This window comes from Artemia franciscana, chromosome 6 (assembly GCF_032884065.1).
Source record: "Artemia franciscana chromosome 6, ASM3288406v1, whole genome shotgun sequence".
Taxonomy (NCBI): domain Eukaryota; kingdom Metazoa; phylum Arthropoda; class Branchiopoda; order Anostraca; family Artemiidae; genus Artemia; species Artemia franciscana.
The window spans coordinates 14,719,836-14,739,242 of NC_088868.1; the positions used below are offsets into that span (position 1 = coordinate 14,719,836).

At 34.4% G+C, this 19,407-nt stretch overlaps 1 protein-coding gene across 1 annotated transcript in view; it reads right to left on the minus strand.

Moving 5' to 3' along the window:
- The window catches only part of LOC136028087 (ADAM 17-like protease), a 52,906-nt gene that overhangs the window by 25,413 nt on the left and 8,086 nt on the right, over positions 1-19,407 (minus strand). The window contains exons 2-4 of the mRNA XM_065705706.1: positions 11,745-11,987; positions 8,891-9,015; positions 2,585-2,735 (exon numbers count right to left, since the gene is read on the minus strand). Coding sequence (XP_065561778.1) covers positions 2,585-2,735; positions 8,891-9,015; positions 11,745-11,987 — 519 coding nt within the window. The remainder of the gene's footprint in view (positions 1-2,584; positions 2,736-8,890; positions 9,016-11,744; positions 11,988-19,407) is intronic.

Sequence of the window (19,407 nt, forward strand, 5' to 3'; positions counted from 1 at the left end):
AAATGAATTATACGGGAAAAATAGAAGAGCCCAGATTATTTGTGAAGGTCCAGGCTTGAAAGAGCCCTTTTCATAACCACCTATATGCCTTCATACAAAATAAGGGACATCCAAAATAAATATATTTACTCATTTAGGATCTTTACTTGTCGATGATGTATGCTAGAACATTTGAAGGACAGCTTCGCGTTACAAATTTACAACGTTTGCTAGGGGGAGTTGAGCCCTGTATCGCATAATGTTGTTTTTAGTATGACCCGTCGTTCTTAAAACTAGACATAATGACTAATTCAATCTATTCATGGGAATCCAAACCCCCTAATAGTTCAAAACCGAAGATATTCCCTCTGAATTTGCCATTACGAATAGCCCCTAAACTAAACTGGATGAAGCACACAATGCAAAATTGGTGTTTGCTTTCTATGAGAATAGGTGTTAACGTATTTACGATACTATTCATTACGGATCTAAGACTTGCGTTGCAACATCGAAGTCCAATACCAAAGCCCATTAATTATATATTTAGCAAAAGGTTTTAGGATATGTGTGGTTGTCGATTTCAAACCCGATGCTAGTATTGCACCATAGAAGTTCAAAATGATTGCGCCGATGCCCTTGCTAATACTTCAAACATTATTTATGATGCAAGGGTAACACATCAGTTTGTCCTTCTTTTTTCTTTTTTTTTCTGCTCTACAGATTTCACTTTACGAGAAAGTGGTAAGGGGCGCAACTACAGTGTGAGAATTAAAGATGAGTCTTATAGTCTAAGCAACTCTGAGATTGTCCAAGTCTGTCGAGTGGAAAGCATTGTTTGAATAGGCAAGTAGACAGGCAAACTTATCAGAGAGAAAAAGTTAAATATCGTCAATATTTCCGATACAAATCGTTATCATTGGCGTAATGGTTATCTGGCAAAAATGGCAAAAAGGCAATGGTGCGATCTATTTCAATCTTAAATAGGAAAGTGAATTTTTTCATCTCCGCTAGTCTGCAACAGCCTATGACCACTACTTGGATTAAATTACATCTTGCAAAAACTAGTAAAGAAATAACATAAAGCAGTACTACCTCAATCCTACCCATACGAAAATGTAACTTCAAATAGTATTACACGGTAAATATTTGTCCGTGACAAGTTCTTTTAAAACCCGTTTATTAAATTTTGAATACAATGAACATCGGTTACACTTTAATAGGTTGCAACTACTGCCAAAACACAATACAATTCTTCCTGTTTTGCTTATAACAGTAAAAAATTACACCCTTCCTAAAATTCTAGAAATTAGTTTTTGGTATCATTAGTTTCAATTACTTTTCTTGTATTTGTTTAATATATAATATTCTCAAGATAATTCTCATACACACAATGTGGAGTTGTGTTATACTGAAGGGGTATTTATTTTAATCTGAACTTAAAACAAATTTTTCCACTAAGTGATTGATCTGATTGATATCTGATTGATTGCACTTTTTTGTCCGTTAAATGATAGAAGTGACTTTTTTGTCGACGCAAATAACATGGCGCGCCCAAAGATTTTTTTTTGAAGAAAAATAATCAATAATAACATGTTCATTAAAGGTTTTTTTCACAATCCGCTGTTTCTTGCTGAAAACCAACTTTAAAGTCTATTGCAAGACACCCAGCCAATATTGTTACTTAAAAAATGTACCGGATAAACCGTTTAATGCTGGGTTACTAAAATATAGTAGTAGTAACAAACCTAATTTCGTTGTTATTCCTAAAATTTTTGTTTAAGTGAAGCATAAATAGATCATTTTAAATTAATTTTTTTTAGTTAGAAATCATTGCACAGGTTAACAGATTTATGTTATCTGTTAACATAACAGATAACAATATCTGTTATCTGTTATGATAACAGATATTATCTGTTCATGAGAAGATATAAATCATTTTTCATGATTTTTTCCTGAAAAATGAAAAAATCATTTTCCATTTTTCTAATAATTTTGTTTAATAGAAAATGAAAAATGATTTTGTTTTAATTTTTCTATTAAAACAAAATTAATAGAAAAATTATTAGATTTACGGTGAATAAAATGAAATCTAATTTTAAGAAAAAACAAAAATAAAAGTTGCAAAGGTATGAACCTGTAAAAATAATTCCTTCAAATTGAGATTCTCTATCCATCTACCTTCAATATTCTTTGTCAAAACATAACAAAAAGGGATTTAATTTTGTTCACGTTAACACGAACAGCATTACTTACACAACAACCTGTGTATACTTTCTAGTGATCCCAAGCTAGCACAGATATCCCAAGATCTTCAATTCAAATCTGTGAACGGTAAGATCGAAGTGAAGCACGACCACCCAGAAAATTCCCACAATTCCCAAAGTTACAGGCACATATTCATACCGCAAACATTTTTATTCAAAAATTTCTATTGAGCAGTTACACAAGTAATATTTGACAATTTTTCGTTGAATGGATTGAAACTTCGTATTTGCTGTTATATTGTATCTTAGACATCCAATCTGAAAACATAAAATTTTTTCGCTGCGGTAAACTGCTTTGATTTTTGACAACAAATATAAGCATAAAGAAAAGAAAGAAAAACCTGTTGCATTTTCAGTAACTCTAACATAGGCGCAGACTTTAGGGGGCTCCATTCCTTCATCAGCCTCATCCAATTCGTCAATAACATCTGAACCTTTATATGCAATCATCGTGTTGTTGTCTTTAGCATCCCGTAAATGTCTCCACGATGGCTAAAACGAAAAAAAAACCTGTTGTTTGTTTTTACCATTTAAAAAACAATCAATCTTGCAGTTACACCCAGACCTTATATGAAATATTTTAGCAACATAACACCTGGTCATTCATTTTTACTTAATTGATTTTAACCGATATATACAAGAAACGAGCATTAGATATTTGACACTTTAACATATGTTTTACAAGAACCGAACTACTAGCATGAGTCTACATCACCCCCCCCAAGAAAATCTCACCTCCTCCCTCCCAATAACGATTCGACTTGGGTACAATGATGAATAAAGACAAGTTATTGGGACGCAAATGTTAAATTTAAATAAATATTACAAGAAGGGTTTTGCTTGTGAGTCTTTCTCATCAACTCTACCTAAACTTAACTTTAAACTCAACTCAATTAATAAAAAACAACAAGTTTTTCCAACTGAAAGAAAGGAGCAGCACTAAAACATACAAAGAACAGAAAGTATTCCATAAATTTGGGGGGCTGTCCCCTCTTCAATCCCTCATTCTTCACGCTAAAGTTTTTTATTTAGTCTTTGCTTGCCATATTTTTGATAAGCTTTATTCATAGAAATTCACAAGATTTTTTTTAACTTTATAATTTATCCATTTATGTAAAAGACATGTGTTTTTTCCGTCCATTTAATTTGCAGTAAACTATCACAGGTTGAAACAAGAAGTTTTTCCAAAACTGTTTTAGACTTTAAGAAAACAATAAACAAGGAACATATAAGAAAATTTAACTAAACAAACTAACAAAAATAACGAAAATAAATAAGAGCTGAAGAAACAGGGAATGTAACACCATAATAGCAGTTGATCCACTAAAATCTAATTGTAGGCAATAAAAATATAAAACAAAATTGACGAGAAAGAACATTCCAGAAAATTGATTTAAAATGGGGTCTTGGGAGAACAAGGGACCCAAACTGTGCCTGAGCAAAATAAGAGCCATTAGCAATATATATAAGAGGCATCGCTGAGCTCTCTTTATTTCAGACAATTTAGACTTTTTTACTTGTGACTCTGACGTGACCGTATGCGGGTGCAATAATGAAGAGAAGTCATTCAAACGATATTTTGGTTGTGTTGAACATCCTCTGAAAGTTACAACTTTATAACCTTAGCCGTTCCTGAGTTCTTGCAAAAAGGCTCTTCTGACAACCTGATTGCAGACAGTATCTGTTAATTTATCTGGAATGTTACAGGAACGTCAAAGAGTATTCACTTAAATTCTAAGGGAATGTTGAGTTCATGATTGCAACAACCATGGAAAACCTTTTCAGTTTTTGAACCTGATTTGGTGGTAACATTTATTTTAGCTAATCTTGATAGTAAAAGTTAATTGCAAAAACAAATGTATGGCAAGTTCGAAAATTCACCCGAAATCCCTCAAAAATGGGGTCAGGTCGAAATAAAAGCTGCACCATTGGAATCAACATGGTGGAAAACTTAATAAAGGAGAATTACAGTCCCCGTCTGAAAAACAAGTAAAATAACTTTTTCGCATGGAAAGCAGTGATGAATTCTTTTCGTATTTATTTTTTCCCGCCAAAGCTATTTTATCGAACTAAAGGCTTGGTTTTTACGTGACAGGAGATAATATCAAAATATAATCCGATTTTCGCCAAGAACTGAATCTCCAATTACCACACATATGGGTAATTAGACTTTCCTTTGGCATTGGGGGATCTGACCTCTATCCAATCTGTATTTTAGACCGAATTGATTCTAAAGACTTTAGTTTTTATTTTTGTTTCAGCTTATTGATTCAATAAGAAATAGTATACTCGTAGAGCTATGCATCTATATATAAGAAACTTTTTCGGTCCATTTACTTTGAACCCAAACCGAAAATTAAAAATGGATTCTGAAAAAAAAAAAAAAACGTCAAATGAGGAAGAATCGTCATTTATTGCTGACTGAAGGAAGGTAGCTATTATTTCATTTAATTTTTGTGGTAAAAGTTTACCGCAAAAACCAATTTGTAGGAATTTCGAAAAATAACCTAAAACCCCACAAAAGTAGTGTCGGATCGAAAGGAAAATTGCACCGTTAGGAGCTCCATTCCAAAAACTCAAATTGGGAAGGTGCCCAATTTTGAACATCAAGGAAAGTAAAATAAGATTTATTCCTGAAAAGAGTTCAAAAAGAGATTCACTGATTGAATATGTCAGCCATGTAAGGGATGAAAATTCTTCTATATCGTTCAATGGAAGCTTTTACTGAGGCAAGTAGGGGGGTTTTTGTTGAAGCAGAACGCGGGAGGCGGGGTCGAATGGGGTGAATATTGATTAAAGAAAAGGGGAGTTATCCTAGGTTAATTAAGGGCATTGTTAGCGAAACGCAAAGAAACTTTTGCTCTCCTTCCCTTAAGGGTGACTAGATTGGTTCTCTGAAGAAGGGAAATATAAGACAGTTTTCTCCCTCTGAAGATAATTCTTAGGCACCTTTTTTGGACTGCCTCTATTCTGTCCGACAACTCAATGGAGATACCAGGATGCCAAACAAGACAGGCGTACTCGAGGGTTGGATGTAAAAATAAGAGGAAAATCCTCAAACAATGTGATTTCGGACATTTAAATTTTTTAAAAGAGTTTAAGGAGAGAAAATGCGGCATTTGCACGTTTTGAGATACCATTAATATGACAATCCCATTTTAAGTCGCTTGAGACGTTAACACCCAGTGATTTCATTGTGTTAGCAGGCATTTCAGGGGAAATCGGGCAAGAGAAAGAAGGGAGAGTTTTAAAGAAATTAACAGCTAAACCCGTTGACTTTAAACGGTTCACTCTAATTGGTAACAGCTTCGTCTGATATCGATTCCGAGACGTTCATTGGACTACTTTATAAACTTTCGAAACATGTCTCTAAGACATTTAAATCATCAAAGAATTTCCCTCTATCCTGGAAAAATCGACAGTTAGGTCGTTTATCATTGCAAGAAATAAAATCGGGCCTAAGAGGATTCCCTTGGGCAGACCATTATAAATTGGGAGGGATCAGAATATACATTCAGGTATTTGACAACTTGTGTTCTATTAGAGAGGAAATATGCAATTATTTTAATTTAATTGTGGTCAACTTGAAAGTCATTGGATAGTTTTTCTACCAATGTATTGTGGTTAATTAAATCAAAAGTTTTTTGCAAGTCCACTGCGTTAACACTGAGCCAGGTATTGGGTTTTTCAAGTGTGTTACATACTGTGCCCATAAAGAGAACAAAATAGAGGGTGGAAGATGTAGAGCATAAGTCTTCAAATTACCTTTGTTCAACACTTGGGATTATCTTTACTTTCAACCACTCAGCTAAAAAGCTTGAAAATATAACTTGGAAAAAACTGGAGTGAGGGTAATGGACAAGAAAGCATCGAAATCTTTCTTGTTACCTTTCTTATTTATGGGAGTAATAAAACCTAACTTCCAAAAATTTGAGAACTTAGAGCTGAGAAGTAGAGGTGATTTCATTAAAAAGTAAGGGTTCTGAAAGATTCTCAGCGAAGGCTTCAATTAGTGCAATCGGGATGTCTAGCAGACAAGTACTGCACTTTTTAATGTTCTTACTTTTTATCTCCACATATGAGGGCAAACTAACGGGGAAATTGAGAGAGTAGAAATCATAAAGAGTGCCAAAAGAGAGGAGAGGGAGGCTCTGAACTATGGAGGAAAGAAACTTGTTCAGATCACTGGCTGTAACTGAGGGCTCTTCTTGTAAATATAGATCTATATTATTATGTATTTTCCCACAATTTTTTATATTCTATAATACCATTGTTTTGGGTTAGTAGAAACCAAATCCTTGACTTTACATTTGTAATATGAAGAAGCAGATTTAAGTTATTTTTTGTTTGTTTTTTTTTATGCTTACGCTGTGACTTAGCTTCGGATGTTTTACCATTCTTGAGTTGATGTCACTTTAATTCGAAAGTCAATTTCCACATGGGATGCAGTAATGTTTCTCCCTTTGTTTTCCTTCTTTTTGTTTTTGGTCGTCACTAGTGGGACGCTGAAACACTATAGAGAAGTGTTCAAAGGTTAATTTGAAAAGAAAGTAAATTAAGGAATAATAAGAATTTGCTACAGTAGCAAGTCCTTGTCATTCCTCAAATTGATAGACATGAAAGGAGTCATCCTTTATCATTCCTTAATAAAAATTCTTTGCCAGGTTGCGGTACATGCCACACCCATGAAAACTAAATAAAATGGATGGAATATTCCTCTTTATATAACTGAAGTTAATATCACACTTCAACGAAACGCAGAAAGTGAGGAATGGAATCAAATGATGCTTTCTTAAGAAAACAGGTATTACGAAATGTCTTCTCTTTGAAACTTACTTTGTAAAACAACTTAAACTTTGCATTAAACTTCAACAGCTATATAATTTTCAGCGACACTTTGAATTTTTTAAACGCTTTTATGTTTATGGTATAAACATACTATTCGGTGGGTACGGTTGGGATGCAAAACTTTTTAACACGGCTCTAGAAATTATGCAAGACTTTTGTTTGGTAATCTAAATTTTAAACTTTATCAATTTTGATGAAGGCAAAAATTTCTTACACAAAGTAACATTTGAATTTTTAGATGGAATAAATTAGACTGAAGTCCTCAACAATTAGTGGCCTATATAAAACCATAAGAGGCAATTAACAAATGGGAGTGTGTTAGCTAGCAATGGAGCATTGATCTTACTCTAAGGAAGACCCTTGCTGCCCCCCTCCCATTGCACTTCCTGGCTGAAGGACCATGAAACGGAGATCAGCATTGCTGATTTGAACTTTAAAGTCTAGAGCCCCATCCTTCACCTTTCTTTTCAGTAAGACAATATTGCCATGTCCAAACACCATATGGTTGCAAGTCCCGAAAGAAGATGTTCCCATAAGAGTCTTTCTCATTTACTGAATCTTAACAGAGCTCTTAACTAGTCAACGAATTCTTTTAACACCACCAAAAGACTCAGAATGAAGAAAGAGGAATGATTACCTAGTAAAGTAACTACTACTACTGCTAACAATCTCACTACAGCACCAAGGCACTTGAGGTTAAAACTGCTCAGCACACTCCTCCATCCAAAAATATTTAAAACCTCGCCTTTTACATCCTCCGAGAAATTCCAATTTCCCTTGAATCTTTCCTTATGGTTTACTCCCATCCCGTTCGGGGACGACCTGCTTTTCGTAAGGCCCTAGACGGTTGATCATTAAGGACGATCTTTGGCAATCCTTAATCCTTAATACACATCTGTAAGTTTTTTGCCTTTTTTCGGGGGGGGGGGGGGTTTAAAATTTGTATTCGGAGGAAGGGTCAAACTTTTTCATTTGGTCCTCGCAAAAGATCATACACTATAATTTTTTTTCGTTTTAACACCCGTCATCTCACATGCTCTTTGGCTAATTAGAGCACAGAGTATCACTGGATATATTTTCACAAAGATAAAAGCAAGCTCTTAGTTCTGTAATAATTGGCTGTGTTCAACAGTACGGTGGTTGACAAGCCTCTAATACCAAGAATAAGTATATAGCCAATACGGTATAAGCGTCCGACCCCATTTAGGACAAAGACACTGTTTAGGAGAATTAAATGACTCTGTGAACTTTGAAAGAAGGATATACAGGACTTATACACAGGGTTATCAATCCCCCTCTAAATAATCCCTACATAAAACACTTAACATTCACAAGAATAGAGAAAAAAATTTACTTAAGTTACAAATCCATAACGATTCATGATTTTTTCTTTTTTTTTCTTTTTTTACAGCACACTTAAACAAATTTTCAGTCTACGTAATAATTTCCACATCTAAATTTTATGCGCTCTTAGAAAAAACAAAATGTAAAGTACTGAATTTTGAACTTAAAAGTGCAAGTAAACATAAGAATATCGCTGATAAATCAAACTAGGGAGCAAAATTACTGTACAAAAAACTATATGTGATACATTAGAGAACTACAAATGGAAAAAAGAAGAAAAGAACTGCTGTTCGATATACCGCTAGAAATAAAGAAAAAAACTTTGAACTAGCATTAATTCCTCACAGGAAGAAACCCTACTCACGAAATGAAGTCATAGCGCCCACACTGTGATCGATTAATACATTCTTACCACAGTGACTTTTCTTAATTTTCAAGAAGATATCAGAACTTGCCTCAACATGATATGTATCTTCGGCAGTCCTAATGGAGGCTGTGAGAATTCCATCACTGGACATGTGAACCTTCACTGAAGAGCTAATTTCCCCAAAAACTCTGCCTTCGAAGAATTCTTCATCATCTAAACATGGAAAAAAAACTTACACTCAAAAATCTGCAATACAAAAAAAAGGAAGAACAAACCTTACAATTTGAGTTGTAGGACGTTGAAGGAGAATTTGACTGAAGGAGCTCCAGTGTCATTTCGACAATATTTTTTGAGAAAATGATATTTATACTCTTTAATACTACACCTGTTCAATTATACAGAAATGATTACTTTCCAATAAATTTGTTGCAAAGGAGCCCCTTACTGTCTTTGGTTTACGTAATACACGTGTTAATTTAATCCAATCACGTTACTCCTTAAGCGTCTGCTAAAAAAGGGAAGCCCGTCTGCTTCAAGTTCTGATAGTGTGAAATTGTAAGCCAGTAAAAAGAACAATTTTTTTTAGTTATTTTGACTCTTCACTTGGTTTTCAAGATGCTTAAAATATTCAAAGTTTTTTTCAGTACGCTGTGTATGTTTGTATCACTTGTAAAAACAGTAAACAATTCGAGCTTTTTGTATCAAGATTGCTGTAGCCGAGTCCCTTAACCGTACAATTCAATGCTATTGCTGAAACCTCAATTAAGTAATTTTTTTTTTACATTTTGGAGGAGATATATATAAATAGCGACGAAGACCATACTGCCTTTCCAAAACAAACAAACACAAGGTAGAAACAATAGGGAAATTTTTTTTCAAGACAGTGGAAATATCCACTGAATTGATTTCCACTGTCTTGAAAAGAATTTCCCTATTGTTTCTACTTTGTGCTTGTTTGAGGTATATATAGACTGTAGAGTCTCAAACTTCAACCGATCAGATAGCTCCAAGTACTCCAGTTAATCCAGATAGCTTTAGCTAATGAAGGTGAAAGATCAGGGTGAGAATCAAACATTTCGTGGTAACAAACTGTAGTAAGGAGCGACCCGGCTCAATAGTAACCAAAACTCTACATAATGGAATTTTGATATCAATAGCTACATCAAAAGAATCGCATTTTAATGCTGATTTTAAATATATAAATTTAATCAAGTTTAGTCCTACCCATCAAAAGTTACGAGCCTGAGAAAATTTGCCTTATTTTAGAAAATAGGGGAAACATAAGAAACATTAGAAACATAAGCTCCAGAAATTCGTCATTTGAGCTGATCAAGGAAAAGCGTATGGGTGTGGTGGATTGAGAAACTAATGGGGAGGCCAAGATAATAGAGTTGCTGGACAGAACTATCCAAGAAATACAAATGGAACCAATTTAACCGTTTTCCAATTAAAAACCATGATCTCAGATTTAGCCGAGTTGAAAACACAGCTATTGAAAAGGCCAGCTGATGTGCCTGCTCCTTGACGGGCCCCCTTCTTTTCTGGGCCAAGTCTACTACAAGGAGCAAGTGGCATGCCCTTGTCTAGCAGAAGCTTCAGGTGGATGTGTAACCTTAAATTCCGAAGATTAAAGGGGGCAGCAGGATTTACTCCCCGTTTAGCAGCTTTCAGAAGCATGGCTGCCTAGATAAGCAAATCCAAGGTTCAAATATGTCTTGTCTGGGAAGGACAAGACTTTCTCCAGAAGAATCAGCTTCAATCAAAACATTAGCAATTACAGCTAGGGCATCAGCGCATCGTAATCCTCATTTAAATCCAATCTGATGACGAAGGACGTAACGTATTTTCTTCAACTCCATTCAAAAACAGCAGTTCGAAGAGTTTACATAGAGAAGTAGCGACGATGATCTGATAAAATGATAAGAATAGAGCTTGGATTTTCCTGTTTTTGAAATGAGGTAGAGATTTCCAATACAGAATGAAGAAGGGGCTCTCCCCTGGGTGAATCCACATAAGAAGAGAGATGCATCATGCAATGTTCACCATCGTGTTTCAAATAAGCTGTACAAGCTCTATCGACACCACAGGAAGGCTTCCATTTTAGCTTTTGCATAGCAAGTTCTACATAACAAATGCTAACGACAAAATCGCCATCTTAATGAGAGGCCGGGAAATTGTCAACATGTCTTCATAGACTGCTCTATGATCAGGAACAGAAAACTCAGATACATAATACACATACCACTCACCTTTCGGACTGTCAAAAGGAGATGCAGAAGAGTAGAGGTTTTCCAAACTAAAAATACAACTGAAAACCACATTCCAACCTTGTTTTGTCCAAGCAGAATTATTGCTGATAAGATGTTTACAATGCAGAGCAAGAAGCTTGAAAAATTTGACATTCACAATCTTTCCACACAAAAAATTGCTGCTTTGCTTGACTAAATGAAGCTGTAAGATCGAGGTTTGTCGACCATCCAGGAATACCCTCTTCGAACTCGCTGCAACGGAACTGTATGTTTCAGGGAGACTAGAGAGCATGGCATATTTCAGTACAATATAAGTCTAAACAAGTCTGGACCTCATTTCTAGATAACTGGGGTAGTTTCTGAAGGGAATGAAATGGTATACAGATTTTAATTAGAGTAAAATCAACTATCTCAACAAACCGAGCTTTTTGAATTTTTGAGCTTCGTCGAAAATCCCCTTGAATCAGTGCAATAACAAGCTAAGTCCATTCTGCTGACAGAATCGGTGCAAATAAGGAAATATTGAAAACAGCAACAGATCAATGGCCTGTAGGAACAAAATTCTCCTTTTATTAATACTCACACTTTTCTTCATAGAACAGTTGTTTTTTGCAATATTTTCTAAAAGTTTGTTAAATAAACAATAAATGATCAGAAAATTCTTAATTTCACAAAAATTCTCATTCATCTTACCTACAAATACAGGCCTTTCACGACCAAATCTGTCCACTTCATATGATTGAAAATTTGGATGAAGAATACCTTTTCTAGGGTTTAGTATCAATCTAAAGTCTTTTCCAAGAGCTTTAAAGTTGACTTCTCTGATTGAATTGAAAGGATGCGAGCTATCATGTATTCCACGTTTCACAATGGAATGGGAAATACCTTGGCTACTTAAAGTTTCAAAATGACGTAACTTACTAATGACACTTAAGCCTAAAAGAAACAAACAATTATACAGGTTAACAAAAAGAAGAAAAACATGAATGAGGAATACCTTATAAAACCAAATTAAGTAACAGAGCAAACGTTACAACAAGAAAAAACTTATCAAAGTTACTCCATATTGCTGCTATTATTTCTTCCAAGAAAAAAGATCACCTCTTAGTGATTATTAAATAATAAAACAACAAGCTTTTATCAAATAAAAGAAACAGCAGCTATAGAGTTAACTGACAAAAATTACTCCATGTATGAAGAGGGCCATCCCCTCCTTAACTCTTTACACTAGTCTTATAGAGCCATGCTAAAAAGCATTTATAAGTGCATGTTGCTATTTACTTTTATGGAAAAAACTTGTTTTTATTTAATTTCTGTTCTTTTTTAGCAATTATCAGGTCATCATTCCTTGGATTTGCAAGCTCAATTCTTCGAAAAAATCTTTTTTTTTACAGAGATACCTCCAATAAATGCCGACAGGGGGCCATTGAGCTATCCCAAGGGTGCCAAAAACCTTAGAAGCACTTGTCCCCTGCCCCTGCTAAATTTACTGACGGCAGCCATGACCCATTTCACATCTATCCTTGTTATGCCGGCAAACACGTGAATGTTATCTTATATTAATTCATAAAATTTTTGCCATAAAACAAGTTTTTCACAAAAAAGTAAAGAGTTTCACTAAGCCAAAAATGGGCAGAAACAAAGTCAAATAACTTTCCAAGCGTAAAACTACCACAAATCACCATCAACAAATAAATGAAACTCAAAACAAACAGAAATTATAATAAATAACCAAGTCAAACTCAAAACGAACAAAAATTAACATTAGTAGCACTGACAACCCCCATACCTCCTTAAGACCAGAACATGATTTGCACTTAAGAGAAAAAAAATGACTGTGGAATGTCAATGTAATATACATATACTGAAACTTATTCCTGAAAGTTTTAATAATTTTTTACTTATTAATGAAAAAAGTGAAAACATTTAAATGTATTTTGTTTTATGTTAAGTACAAATTTCAAAGATGCTGAAGAAAGTAGATGCCACAAAATTTTACATTGGATGTTTGTTTTAGAAAATGATGGTCGTGGGGGGGGGGTTGCCCTCAATTTACTTTTCACTGTTAAAAACAGCATTATAACTTCTAATTTCCAATTAAATAAGCCATATTCCAAAATTTATACAACCACCCATTCCACAAAAGCCCTTATATGCCTGTGGGGCCTAACTTACAACCCTTGCCCTCAGGTTCCAAGGGGCTATTTCTGCCTTAGAGACCTTTTTATATGACCTTTAGACTATTTTGAACAAAATGGCTGTCTAAAAATTTCTATTGAATGCATTTGCAGAAAGAACATGGAGTGAGGTTAGTTGCACTTAATCATTTTTTACTCTTAAAAAGGACACTATGACCTCTGATTTCAAAATTAAATAAAAAAAAAAACTAATTTTTTTAGCTGAAAGTAAGGAGCGACATTAAAACTTAAAACGAACAGAAATTACTCCGTACATGAAATGGGTTGTCCCCTCCGCAATCCCTCGCTCTTTACGCTAAAGCTTTTAATTGTTTTAAAAAGTAGAATTGTGGCAAAAAGTCAAACTTTAGCGTAAAGAGCGAGGGATTGCGGAGGGGACAACTCATTTCATATACGGAGTAATTTCTGTTCGTTTTAAGTTTTAATGTTGCTCCTTACTTTCAGCTAAAAAAAATTAGTTTTTTTTTATTTAATTTCTGAACATTTTTGAATTAATGCATGTTTGGTTTTGGCTCTCCGCAAATAAATTATTAAAATGAAATTTGTATATTAATTCTTTTTTTGGCTAAATGGCTTTCTCTTAGTTTTGATTAGACGATTTTGAGAAATAAGGGGTGGAGAAGGAGGCCTAGTTGCCCTCCAATTTTTCGGTTACTTAAAAAGGCAACTAGAACTTTTAATTTTTAACGAACGTTTTTATTAGTAAAAAATATACGTAACTTAAGAATTAACTTACGTAACAAACTTTCATAACCTTATATTTTCATTATGTATACGAGGGGGTTTGTACCCTCGTTAATACCTCGCTCTTTACACTAAATCGTAAGTTTTGTCCCAATTCTTTAAGAATGACCCCTGAATCTGAAAGGCCGTAGAATAAATAGTTGAAATTACTAAAAATACTTTAGCATAAAGAGCAAGGTATTTATCTCCTCCTAAATACCTCGCTCTTTATGCTAAAGTATTTTTAGAACCCCTCATATGCGTAATAATCTCTGTTCGTTTTAAGTTTCAATGCTACTTCTTCCTTTCATTTGAAAAAAACGTTTTCATGTTTATTTTTCATTGTTTTCTTATAGTAATGCTAGAGAATCCTGCGCCCTTTTCATTGAATTTTTCTTCCCCCATGAAAGATTCCTCCAAGGAATGATCCTCCAGCATAGCCCCCTCTCCTCAGCCCCACCCCCAGTCAAAATAAAATCCCCCTGAAAACGTCTGAACACTTCCCAATAACCATTACTATATGTAAACACTGGTCAAAGTTTGTAACTTGCAGCCCCTCCCCCAGGGATTGTGGGGGAGTAAGTCATCCCCAAAGACATAGTTATTATGGTTTTCGACTATGCTGAAAAAAGTGGCTATCTCAAAATTTTGATCCGTTGAATTTGGGAAAAACATGAGCATGGGAGGGGGCCTAGATGCCCTCCAATTTTTTGGTCACTTAAAAAGGGCACTAGAACTTTTCATTTCCGTTAGAATGAGCCCTATTGCGACATTCTAGGACCAATTGGTCGATACGATGACCCCTGGGAAAAAAACAACAACAAAAAAAACAAATAAACACGCACCCGTGATTTGTCTTCTGGCAAAAAATACAAAATTCCACATTTTTGTAGATAGGAGCTTGAAACTTCTACAGTAGGGTTCTCTGATACGCTGAATCTGATGGTGTCATTTTCGTTAAGATCCTACGACTTTTAGGGGGTGTTTTCTCCTATTTTCCTAAATAAGGCAAATTTTCTCAGGCTCGTAACTTATGATGGGTAAGACTAAACTTGATGAAACTTATATATTTAAAATCAGCATTAAAATGCGATTCTTTTGATGTAGCTATTGATATCAAAATTCAATTTTTTAGAGTTTTGGTTACTATTGAGCCGGGTCATTCCTTACTACAGTTCGTTACCACGAACTGTTTGATGAATAAGCCAGATCCAACGTTTATGCAACTGACCTTTGCATACACAACCATAAATATTAACATGGAGTAACTAATATAGCTTATAGTCCTTACCCTGAGGGCTGCAAGAGGGGTGTCGTCCTCAAAGACATAATTATTTGACCTTTCAAATATGCTTAATAAAATAACAATCTCAAAATTTGTATTAAATATGTTTGGGGAAATGATGGGTGAGGGGATGGGGCCTGGTTGCCCCCCAATCACTTTCAACTATTAGAAAAGGCACTAGAACTTTCAATTTCCAATCTAATGAGCCACCTCTGAAGTTTATGTGACCACCATGACCACCTTTTGTATGAAAACCTTTTATGCCCCCAAGGGCGTAACTTACAATCCTTGCCCCAAGGACTGTGGGAGGTTTGTCATCCTCAAAGACATAATTTGTGAACCTTTCAATTACACTGAACAAATAGCTATCTAGAAAAAAATTATTGGATGTGTTTGGGAAAATGATGGGCATGAGGGGGAGGCTGGCCCCAATAGCTCAACTATTACAAAGGTCACTGGTCCTTTCAATTTCTAATCGAATGAGATGCTTTTGAAATTTCTAAAAAAAGAAAAAAAATGTGCCCACATTGCTCTTAACTTAAGGAGCACAATTGTGCTGCCTAGGATCTATACTATTTTCTAAACAAATGGCTATCTCAAAGTATGTATCATAAATATTCAAACAATATAAGAATGAGCCCCTTCTGATGTTTATACAACAACCCTTTCTATAAGAACCTTATATGTCTCCAGGGTATAGCTTACAACCCTTAACCTGGGGATTGTGGGGGGTTTGTCATCCTCAAAGACATAATTTCTGGACCTTTGAACTATGCTGAACAAAATGGCAATCTCAAAATGTTGATTAGATTGGGAAATGATGGGAACGAGGAAGGGGCTGGTTGCCCTCCAATCATTTTTAACTATTAAAAAGGTCTCTAGCCATTTCAATTTCTAATAAATTGAGCCCCTTTCGAAGCTTCTACAACAAATCCTCATATACAAACTGCTCTGGTCTAAAAAAAATAATAATAATACATTGCACCCACATTCCTCTTTACTTAGGCAGTGCTATTGCACTGCCTATGATGCTACAAAGAAAAACAATGTCTGCAATAAGTAGAAACTTTCATGGTAAGCTTATGCTGCTTCAAAAACTAATAAAAGGCACCATGTGCAAGCTGGTTGTCAATAAGTCATCTCACCAATATCTTAGGAGCAACTAAGGGTATTAAGTTGAAACTTTCAGGGCTATTGCTATTACTCTTACTGTAATTATACTCTTACTGTTGAACAAAATAAAATGGGTATAACTGCATCCAGGTTGTCAAAACAGGACAGATACAATGTCTTAGGAACTAACTAGGGTGTTAAGTTTTATTTTTCATTGAAAGTTGAGGAGTAAAACTAAATCAAAATATATTATGTGTATCCAGAATTTCACAAGGGTGTATATTATTAAAAATTGTTGAAAAATATTGTTGAACATAAAAATAGAAAGCCAAAATCTAGATTCTTATCAAAATTTAAATAATAAAAAACAAGTATTTTCAACTGAAAATAAGAAGCAATATTGAAACTTAAAACAAACAGAAATTATTATGTATATGGGGGGGGGGGGTTGCTCCTCCTCAACACCTTGCTCTTTATCCTGAAGTTTGTTAGTACTTTTAAAAAAGCTTCTCATTGTTCTAATTAAACAAACATAGTGTTTTAGGAGTTGTTCTAAAAAGAATTAGGACATAATTCAAACTTTAGCACAAAGAGCTCTGTGTTCAGGAGGAGCAACCCCCCTCATGTATGTAATAATTTCTGTTTGTTTTAAGTTTTAATGCTGCTCCTTACTTTCAGTTGAAAGAGCTTGTTTTTTTTTCTAACTTAATTTCTGATCATTTTTTAAATAATGCCAGGAAATCTGGCTACACATCAATAGGAAAATCCCTCCTCCCAATGGGTTTATGCTGAAGACCAGACAATTACCCTTGAAATCTCCTTACACAAAACTGAGTCAGCAAAGAGAAAGCAAGACATAGAAGAATTATGTATGGGAATTCTAACAAATCCCCCAGTGTAAAATTCCCCCCTGGAACTTCCTTCCTTGATACAAGTAACCTAAACTGCTTAAAATCCAGTAATCAGAATCCTCAACTCAAAATATTAGACCACAGAAAAGTAAGCACTTATGAAAGTTTTAAAATAGCTTTAAGAATTATTAGTAACCATATTGTACTGGTAAATACTGACGAAACAGGTGCTTTCTTTAAATGCTCACATCAAAATTTACAAAGAACAGATTAGCATATTCGTAAGGAGCACAAAAAAAAACATCAAGTGGTGCGTCCAACTTCTACCTAACAAGGCACTGTAGAAAAATTATAAATTCATTCTATTTCTTCCAAAATTAAAACATTTATTCAATAAAGTTCTCTAAGCCTTAGATATATGGAAGAAGTAGAGGCATTTGCATTATTCATCACATTGTTAGGTCAGTAGAGCATGTAGGAAATGAGATACTACTGTTCAGGGTCCCTCCACATGTTGGAATTGCTCAAAATGACTCAGCTGATAGTATTCCTAAGTGATGCATTCTAAATGACCGGATTATAAGTATATAACTCAAAGCAAGTGAATATTTGATGTTTATCTACACTGTATTATGTGATAGGGAGACTAGTGACTACATTAGAAATTGAGTAAATCCAATTTTAGGACTTTATGATTATACTGCACCACCCGATTGACTGGTAAATGGTATTAGATATGTTGCTGTTACTTTTTCCAGATTGAGGACAGATCATGCCAAAACTCATTCAGTTTTGCATAAATGGGGGAGTTAGCTCCCCTTATTGCAATATTTTTAATGAGTAGGGTGATGTTAGACATATTCTTATGGAAGATAGTAATTATGATGTACAAAGAAATATGTTTAGAAACCTAATTGTAAAGCGTCTTGGTGAATTTACAATGAGAACAATCCTAGGTCAGGCAAAGTCCCCTAAGTTTGCCCATAGAAAAGCTTTGTCTTTATTGACCAAGTATGTAAAAATTGCAGTCTGCATATTTTATGGTCAACATATGTTATGGCTCATATGTGTCAACATATGAGCCTACAACAATGCATTACTTTGTGTATTAATGACTGCATAGTAAAGTTTCCTTTAACAATAAAGCAATTATGTATCTTGATTGTTGTCTTAACATAATATCAAGTGTATTTCCATTTTGATCAACTGATGATTGCAGTCTTGCTGATGGTGTCCAGGAAATTGATTAAGTGTTAAAAGCTTCACATTTCACGTTAGTTTTAAATTTGTATTTATTCACTTATCTGATAATGTTCATTCTGTGTTGCAAAAATTCAATATAACTTTGAAATTTGTTCCCATTAATAGGTTAAAAATAACCATATTGGCTACTTTGCGCATTAATTAATTGGCTTACCTTTAAATCCCATCTAATATGTACAAAAATTGAATCATGTGGCCTGCAGATCAATTCACCCAAATGACAGTGGCCTTTTCTAAAAAAAAAATCCCCCTGCCCTTGGATATAGGTTGGTAAAAAACTAAAAATAAAACACTTAAACATCAACATTCTTAAAAGTGCACCATGTTTCTATTAATATTATCATGCATACTTGCATTGTTATCTAAATGCATTAATAATTTCAAATAATAGGCTCTTTTGTAAATTTGAAGTTGAAAACATGACTTAGTTAGTGTAATGATTTCTTTGATGCACTATTCAGTTAATACGTATATTTGACCCAAGCACCTGTAACAAAAGCATAATAAGGCAACTGCAAGCAAGCACACAAGCATTAGCATTAATATATAAGCAAAAGTAAACAATAAGTTCATTTCACCTTCTTCTTTTTTTTTAATTCAGTACAATAAGTTCATTTCATCTTCTTTTTTTTTCTTTTTTTTTTTAATTCAGTACAATAAGTTCATTTCATCTTCTTCTTTTTTTTCTTTTTTTTAATTCAGTACAATAAGTTCATTTCATCTTCTTTTTTTTATACAGTACAATCAATTCTTTTCATCTCCCTTCTTTTCTAAAAATTCAACTTTGTTGGGGGTTTCACCTGACGACGAGAACGAGTTGCCATCGCACTTCTTCCCTGGTTAATCTGCTCTGCCTGAGCCGGATCTGTGGCCTCCGCCTCTTTGTTTGTGACACCTTGCTTTGGTGTTGGAGACTCCACTGT